Source organism: Tachysurus fulvidraco, chromosome 11 (genome assembly GCF_022655615.1).
Source record: "Tachysurus fulvidraco isolate hzauxx_2018 chromosome 11, HZAU_PFXX_2.0, whole genome shotgun sequence".
In the NCBI taxonomy this organism is placed as follows: Eukaryota; Metazoa; Chordata; class Actinopteri; order Siluriformes; family Bagridae; genus Tachysurus; species Tachysurus fulvidraco.
The window spans coordinates 13,220,832-13,229,123 of NC_062528.1; the positions used below are offsets into that span (position 1 = coordinate 13,220,832).

Here is an 8,292-nt window from a genome sequence, read left to right on the forward strand (position 1 = left end):
TGACCAGAACAGGAATCTGAGGCTACAACAGGCTCAGGCTCATCAAAATGGTACAGCTAAAGACTGGAAAAAACATAATCTTGTCTTTTTCTAATCTTTTTATATACACATGGTTCTGTTCAACATCTGTTCTTTTATTCTGTGCTGTAACTCTGTTATAACAGGGCAAAAACATGAGAAACATGATTAGTCATTCAGAATAATATATTTCTTAACGCTATTCCCAAAAGCAAGAACATAGTTTTGCAGTAATAACAATGTGCAAAAATTCTGTGACTAATACCCAAAAATAGTACTTCATTAGAGTACCAGAAATTCAGAACAAAAGTGGAACTGAATCTTCATAGTAGTCGAATGAATTCTTATTTGTTTAGACGTAATTCCTGTCTGTTCTAACCAGTTAAAAACATCCCCAAGAAATTTTAAGAAATGGTTTAAAAAATAAAAAAGTTACCAAAAGTGATGTCAAGCCATGTACAAGTTAATTGGACTTCCATGAAGTAAGAATATTATTTGACGTTAATAGAACTAGAACTGTCCTGGTCAGAAGTAGTCAGATCTAACTGCTAGTTAGTGTTTCTTTCTGTATTAGAAAGAACAGGAACACATCAATTTGAAATGATTTGATGGTGATTAGATTAAAAAGTTTAAAAAAAAAATGGATCTAAAGCTGGTGCAGTAGTGCAGCGGTTCCCAGTTTCCTCCTGAATTTGGATTACTGTCTGTGTAGGAAATAATACAGAAGGTTGTAACTATACTTATCACTTACATTATAGTTACATTTCTCTCAGCTTGTCATGATTTGAAAGTATGAGGAAACTCACATCAAGAAAACTTCATCAGTACCGACACTGGAAACTCATAAATATTAATTACACTTCATATTATCATGATCGATAACGTACTATAAACCTATATATAGAATTGATAATATATATTTTATATAATCATTTTTATACAATAATAAATATTATTGATATAAAGGTTAACCTAATGGTTAGAAATTTTGACTCCTAACCCTAAGGTTGTGGGTTCGAGTCTCAGGCCGGCCACGAGTGAGGTGCCCTTGAGCAAGGCACCGAACCCTCCCAACTGCTCCCCGGGCGCCGCAGCATAAATGGCTGCCCACTGCTCTGGGTGTGTGTGTGTTCACGGTGTGTGTGTATTCACTGCTGTGTGTGCACTTTGGATGGGTTAAAGGCAGAGAACAAATTCTCTGGTCACCGTACTTCTCTGGTCATACATACTTACTACACCGTATGTCACGTCACGTCACTTCACAATATTTTTACTAAACAAAAAGAAAAAGGTTTTGTAATATTATTCTTGCCACATCCATTGTGACTGAGTCACAGACACACGGTAGTGACTACCAAACGTCACAGGATCTCGTGTCCACTGTGGGCTTAATGAGCAAAACCACAGTCATGATGCTGTTGCATTAAGGCACACAAACAAATCTGTATCATCAGCAAGATACCAAAGATAACAAAGCTCTCATTGTTTTCAAGTAAGCATAGAAGGAGAGGATCTTGGCTTAATTAGTTTGTTTTTACAATATCAAGATATCAGCAAGATTTTTCACTGTTTCATTTGAAGTTTCTGAAAAGAAAACAAACATAATAATCAATATTACCAATGAAAGGAACAAGTATAAGTAGTATATAAATGGCCAGATGCATTGATACCTAAAACCATTGGTCTTTAGTCCAAAAGTTTGTAGACATTGAGCATCACCCCTGCATGTGATACATTTTTAAACATATCATTCCTGGTTTATTCACTTCTTCGTGTTTATAATAACCCCCCGTTTTCCACCAGATTTTGGAGCATGGATGTGGGGATATGTTACCATTCTGCCACAAGACTTTTAGTGAGGTCAGGCTCTAGTGTCAGGTGAGAAGTCTTGTTTGAAGCCAGCTTTCCAATTCAGCATCTTCAGTGTTGGGTTCTGTGCAGAACGCTCGAGTTCTTCATGGACACAGCTTTGTGCAAAGTGTCATACTGGAACAGCCTCTTAGTTCCAGTGAAGGAAATCCAACATTACAAAGCTGTTCTAACAATTGTATGATTTCAACCTTGCAGCAACAGTTTCAGGAAGAAGCCCATACGTGTTTAATAAATGTGCACATAATCATTTCCCATCAATAGAAACAAAAATACATGTAAAAAGAGTTGGTTTGCCTCAATCATACACCATGTAAGAGTAAGTTTAAGATGAATTGTAATAATTTATTGCAAAATAAATTAAATGAATCTTACCAAACTGTGCCGCCATTAACATAATTGTTATTGCATGCCTTTAATTTTAGCTGTTTAGCCTTCTAATAGGAAGTGTTATAATATTCATCCTCCTTACTATAAGATATTGTATTTTATCTAGGAGGAAGGTTGTTATGGTTTCGCCTATTGGTTCATTAAAGCCACTCTTTTCCAAGACATATGAAATGTTTACATCACTAAGATATTCTTTACACATTGTTTGCTAAAAGAAATGTTGTTCATTAGAAGAGAGTGTGTATGAGCAACTGGCATTGGTTTATAATAACCAAAAATAACCCATTGCAATTTTATCCCATTAGTACGTAGAAATTCATACTATAGTTAGTGAAAGACTACACATGGGTAACATAATATTACTGTAAAATCACAGCTGTAATTGTACAGATGTTTATCCATTTTTTCATCTTCTGTAATCACTTAATCCTGGTCAGGTCATGTCGAATACTTAGAATACTGATGTGAGACAGAAATAAAATTACATGGATCAGATGCCAGGCCAATGCAGGCATGAGGCACATGCATTTACACCTACTGGCATGTTTATAAGAGGTGGAAATGAACTGGAAACCCCTAGAAACCCACATGGATGAGGGGACGACATGCAAAAGTCCAAACAGACCCGAAGTCAGGACAGAACCGAGCACGTTAGACCTATGAGGCTCTAGTATTTATACTACTTCTAACATTGTATCTTTAATACAATCAATTTTTATCAAATGTATATATCTTTAACCAATATAAAATAGCCAAAATAACCATACAATAAAATCTAGATGCAGGATGTAGTGTTGCAAACAGTAGTTAGCCTTACCTCTGATTTAACTTGTTGCCTTGACTCTGGATTGCTGGTATTAATTAATTCATGATGTTTCATCAAATGTTTGAGAAGAAATTATTTAAGACTTTTCTCTTAGTGAGTCTTTTTAAGAGATGATACAGTATATAGTAATATCAGTGTTACTGTAGCTAGACAGTGAGAGCCCTTGCTAGTTACAGTTATAGAATTCTGTTTGTTAGAGTTTATTTTGCCATTACTGATTTTTTTTTAAATTACTGTCCTAGCTGCTGTAAGGATTTTTGAGATTTTTAAAGTTTTATACGGATTTGAACATTTTAATATATAAAATACATCTATATAATTATAATAAACGATAATGTATTGTATTATAATTCCAATTGTTCCAATAAAATGTGTGAAAATGAAATTCATATGCGCATGCTATAACCTGTGTAGATTATTCTAGTTCTAATGTCTAAAATCTAAACAAATCAGATATTGACCATATATGTACTGAATACAACAATTCAGAGATTTCCTCAAACGTGAGTCTGTGTGTCAGACTAAGAGAGGAAGGGAAAAAATCAGCTGTATATGACGGTGCTCTTACGGTTCCTCATCTTGACATACTTAGGACATCTCTATCTCTGGATTTCTCACACACTCCTGTTAACCAAACACAACGCTTGCTCTCTCCACCCTGTGACACACAACTAGTCTTCTACTTCTCTGGTACAGGTAAAGACTTTCTTTTCTTTTATCCATTCAGTTGACTTCGAATCCATTAATAAGTGTTTCATCCTCTTATAGCACACTAAATGAATTAGTTGATGAATTAGTTATGCATGCTACAGGTTCAAGAGTTTGGGTGTTGTGCTGCAAAAGATGTTTTAGTGCTTCCTTGCTGAAAGTGTTTATAAAATGAATTTTTTTAAATTTACCTCAGGTGATAAATTAGACTTGATGCTGATAATCAAAGTGCAAACTTATCGTAATCACTGTAATCTAACAGGTGTTTAAAATTTTAGTTATTTTTTTCCATACGATTAGATTATTAACGAAGAGGCAGGTGAGCTGTCTTTCAGTGGAACTGGAATGAAATCTTTAGATGTAAAAAAACATTTGTATACTCATGTTGAGGGTATTCCACACAAACTCTCAAATCTGACCTGTTTACTGTTCAGGTCAATAATAAAGAAAACCTAACACTCCCAATGAAACTTGTACAAAGGGCTTTCTGCCTAATCACAAAGTCATGGATATATGCACATACATATACAAGTGAACATGTTTGTAAAATATTGACCATTTGCGTGAGTCTTTGTTTCAGATGAAAATTGTGCAGTTTTGGTATGTAATTTTCATGGTATTTTCATGTGCATCCAGGTTCATTGCAGTGTAAAGATGTGTTCCGTCTGTAGCTCAAAATATCTGCCTGCGGTCATGATTCTTCTGGCAGTAGTGAGCACGCTGGCCAACCTGCTCCTGCTTTTCCCTGGACTCAATTATAAATACCTGTTGGAAAATAATATTACTCCAGAGGCAACATGGTGCACAGGAATATGGGCTGCTGGATTTGTAGTAAGTGCTGCACATTTGTGTATTTAAAATAATACACTGTCCACTCTTAAATCTAACTACAGCAATGAAAGATTCTGTGTAGGTGCAGATTCAGAATGGGAATAATAGTTCTGTATCCACGGTTTAAGAGGATTTAGCCATTCTTGATCTTATAGCATCACATTCTGTGCAGACATTCATCTGTGTGCTTAGTGGTTTAAGTATGTGACCTATTTGTCATGTGCTAGTTCTGTCTGTCTGATTGGTCACCTCTCTTTTATAAACCAGACTGCATGTGTCTATGTTGTGTGTGTTTATTTTTGTCAGGCGCTTGTGGCTATTCGTGGGTTTGGATCAAATGATACAAAAAAAGGATGCTGTCAGTTCAGAGCAAATGTAAGTTAAGTGCATAATAATAATAATAATAATAATAATAATAATAATAATAATAATAATAATAATAATAATAAATTGAGTAATTCTTGGACTAAATTACATGTCGATATTTTGACTAGAGGCAATGAATGAGAGCAATGACAAACTGCAGTATAGAAATCAATGAAAATATTGACAGACTCTACTGACTGTCTAAGCAGAATTCACTGTGTGTCATTTCAACACAAATTTCTAACATGGCAGTTCGATTTATTTTTTTTATAGATGCTGTGCCGAGTAGCCTACGCAGTTGTGGCTTTGGTTTTTGCTGGCCTCTGTTTCCAGTTCAACAGTACAGGACTGACAAGAGGACCACTGTGTCTGCACAACGGAACTGAGGGTCTGAAGTGGGACAGACCCCTGAGACTTATGAATCTGGAGTAAGTCTCCATATGTCTCCCTGTAGTCTTGCATATTGGACGTTACACTGAGATGATGAACTGGTTATTTTTAAACTTTGTGTATTTTATATCATCAGCATTGTAAAGGGGAAGGTTATTTTTATAACAAGAGGCAAGAGTCCATAGTGGACCTCGATGGGGGAATGTCCTTTGCCAGTGGTTTATTAAATTTAGCACTTCCTCTTCTAGTGTTATGAATCACAACTAGACAAGACATGTGACTTGTCTTAACTTGACATAACAGTATTTTGTGTACAGTAGGTAAAGCATTTGTGTGGGTGTGTTATGTGGGGGTTAGGGCATGGGTGTAGTTATGGGTATTTGAGCTAAGTATGTGCTTACATTTCTGTTTCTGTGGGGATTTTATAGTGCAAAAAGTTACCTGTATGAGCCAGAGAGATGGGCCTCCGCCTGTGAGGAGCCTCGTGATGTTATAGTGTGGAACATTGTCCTGTTCGCTACCATCATGGCAGTCAATGGACTTCAGGCTATATTCTGTGTTGTGCAGATCCTCAGGGCTGTACATGGTGCGATATTTGGACCTGGAAAGAACAAGGTGAAGTCAATTTTGTTATTCTGAGTTATGTAATAGCAGAAACCTTGTGGACACACAAAAATATCAGAAGTTAGAAGCATCTCTAATTATAATATTAGGTTAGGAAACATTAAAATGAGCCCATCCCTCACTACTACCCTCACAGCTGTACTGTCATCAGAACTGTACCACATCACATGTACTTATTGGCCAGTGATACAATAGCTGTGAAGAAAGACTGGGGTTATAATGACTCTCCACAAATAGGGAACAAAAAGGTTTGAGAAGCGCTGGAATAGACATATAAGAAATGACCCGTTTAAAATTCTAAATAAATGCCTGTTGCTGTTGATGGATCATCTGTTAAACTACAAGGCATTCAGATCACAACACATCATTAATTTAGGAATTAATTGATGTTAACGGACTGGAGAAACATAACATAAGAACATAAATAATTATCTTCACAACATTTTTTTTCTTAGGTTATTCATGCTTGAAGAACCCAAAGGACTGTTTTAATCCCTGGAGTAGATTGCAGGGCTCTCAAGTTTTGAAAACAGGCAAGTGTGACCTCTCCAACCTCCCAGCACCCTCCCAGCACCCTCACCCAGATCTTACTCAGATAGTGCTATTTTCTGATTGGCTATTGTGTAGCCTCTTTTTCTGATTGGCTGACGCGCTTGATAAATATATGATAAATAGTCAAGTTTTTCTGCTTGAGAAATACGATGTTTGGCGCTAGAGCGTGCCAAAGGAGTTTTTACACCTGGTCACTTCATGCGTTTTCTGTGATCCGATAGCTATCCGATCGTAAAAAGACCAGGTGTAAATGCCCTCCGAAACATTTTCGAGACGGAAATAAATCCGTTCGTTCAAACCACTTCAGGAGGTGGTCTGGGACGCATTTCAGATGAAACTGGACAAGTGTAAATGCATGTGGTTGTTCAAGCTACATATGTCAGCGCTATACTCCTCCCAAATGGAAGTCGTACATCACACCAGAAACAAATATGTTTTCCCACCAGACCAGTACTGGCTTCGATCTTACACCCAGGTGTCTCGTTTGGTCTTAAAATGCACTGCTGCTGCCAGCGAAAATGCAGCAAACAGTAAATGCTGTTTTTTGTACCAACCGCATACACCAAAGCGTGTTCCATTTCAATTACCCCGGAAATGAGGTAAAATATATTTTGGGCGGGAGTAGGAAGATCGGATTGATATCCAAATCGCCAAGAAGCATTTATGTGGCCTAATGTAAATGGAACAGTTTTAACAAATCAAAATAGCTATCGGATCAGAGAAAACACAAGAAGTGACCAGAAGACCCAAAAATGCCCAAAAGACCCAAATGCGTGAGATTGTATGAACCTTTACTTTTCTATGGCTGAAGTGCCTACACAAGTATAGTGTATAGTTCCTGCATGCAGCACTTTGCAGAGAGACGCAGCCTTTCATAGTTGGTGTTCTCAAGGTGCAACCCAGGGCACAACACCAGCGGAGAAAAGCTCAAATTATATGTACATCGTTGATTTTAGAATTTTCTGTTTTCAGTACATAAGTTTAAGTGTTTCAGTACGTCAGTATCTCCACTTCAGTGTGGATAATACACAGTTGCACATTTGCAGGAAAATGAAAGGAACAAAAAGTTTAGGCTTTTTCTTCACAAGCAAAACCATTTTCATTGCTTTAATTACCAGTCTGAAATGGTTTGAGCTGAACTTGTTTTACTGTTACAACACCCTAGAGGTCGCTGTAGCTGCACTATTTTTGCTTTTAGTCAGTAAGGTCGGAGAAAACAGAAAATACAAATCTATGTGCAAGTAAAAAATGTTATTTACATTTGCATTCTTGCAAGTATTTAATTATGATGTACTTTTCTATTTTGCTGTGATTTTAAATTATGATCATATTTTATTTATATTTGTAATCATATAGATGTACAATATACTAATTTGGATATTATGTATTTATTCAGTGTATTTAATATGACTTACTGACCCATATATGTTTTGTGCAAAAATATTAATAAAGATATTTACAGAATAAAATCACTTATTTTGTTATTATGTCTGCTTAATATATGTGCATATTTCTAAGAAGTAGTGCTGCACGATTAATCATATCGCAATCGTGATATCAAGCCTGTGCGATTATATGATGCAAAATGCTGCGATTTTATGAAATAAATGGGTTGTCATGTGTGGACATGACAAACCATTCTCTCTGAAAGCTGTTTGCCTATTTCATCCACTACACCCCTAATCCGCTATCTGCTAAACTAGTGAGTTTCAGTTTAG

The 8,292-nt window shown here is 36.3% G+C and overlaps 1 protein-coding gene across 1 annotated transcript; it reads left to right on the forward strand.

Moving 5' to 3' along the window:
- Window positions 1-3,700: 3,700 nt before the first annotated feature.
- LOC113643518 (transmembrane 4 L6 family member 4) lies at window positions 3,701-7,168 on the forward strand. The gene is made up of 6 exons (XM_047820296.1): window positions 3,701-3,799; window positions 4,448-4,642; window positions 4,949-5,017; window positions 5,282-5,436; window positions 5,827-6,013; window positions 6,478-7,168. The coding sequence occupies exons 2-6, from the start codon at window positions 4,466-4,468 to the stop codon at window positions 6,490-6,492; spliced, it is 603 nt and encodes a 200-aa protein (XP_047676252.1). The 5' UTR covers window positions 3,701-3,799; window positions 4,448-4,465; the 3' UTR covers window positions 6,493-7,168.
- Window positions 7,169-8,292: the final 1,124 nt, after the last annotated feature.

What these genes read in the sequence shown, in the direction of transcription:
- LOC113643518 (XM_047820296.1), top strand. Translation starts at nt 4,466, where the DNA reads ATGTGTTCCGTCTGTAGCTCAAAATATCTGCCTGCGGTCATGATTCTT. An exon ending in GCTGTCAGTTCAGAGCAAAT is followed by an intron (nt 5,018 to 5,281) that starts GTAAGTTAAGTG and finishes TTTTTTTTATAG; the next exon opens with ATGCTGTGCCGAGTAGCCTA. An exon ending in CTGAGACTTATGAATCTGGA is followed by an intron (nt 5,437 to 5,826) that starts GTAAGTCTCCAT and finishes GGGATTTTATAG; the next exon opens with TGCAAAAAGTTACCTGTATG.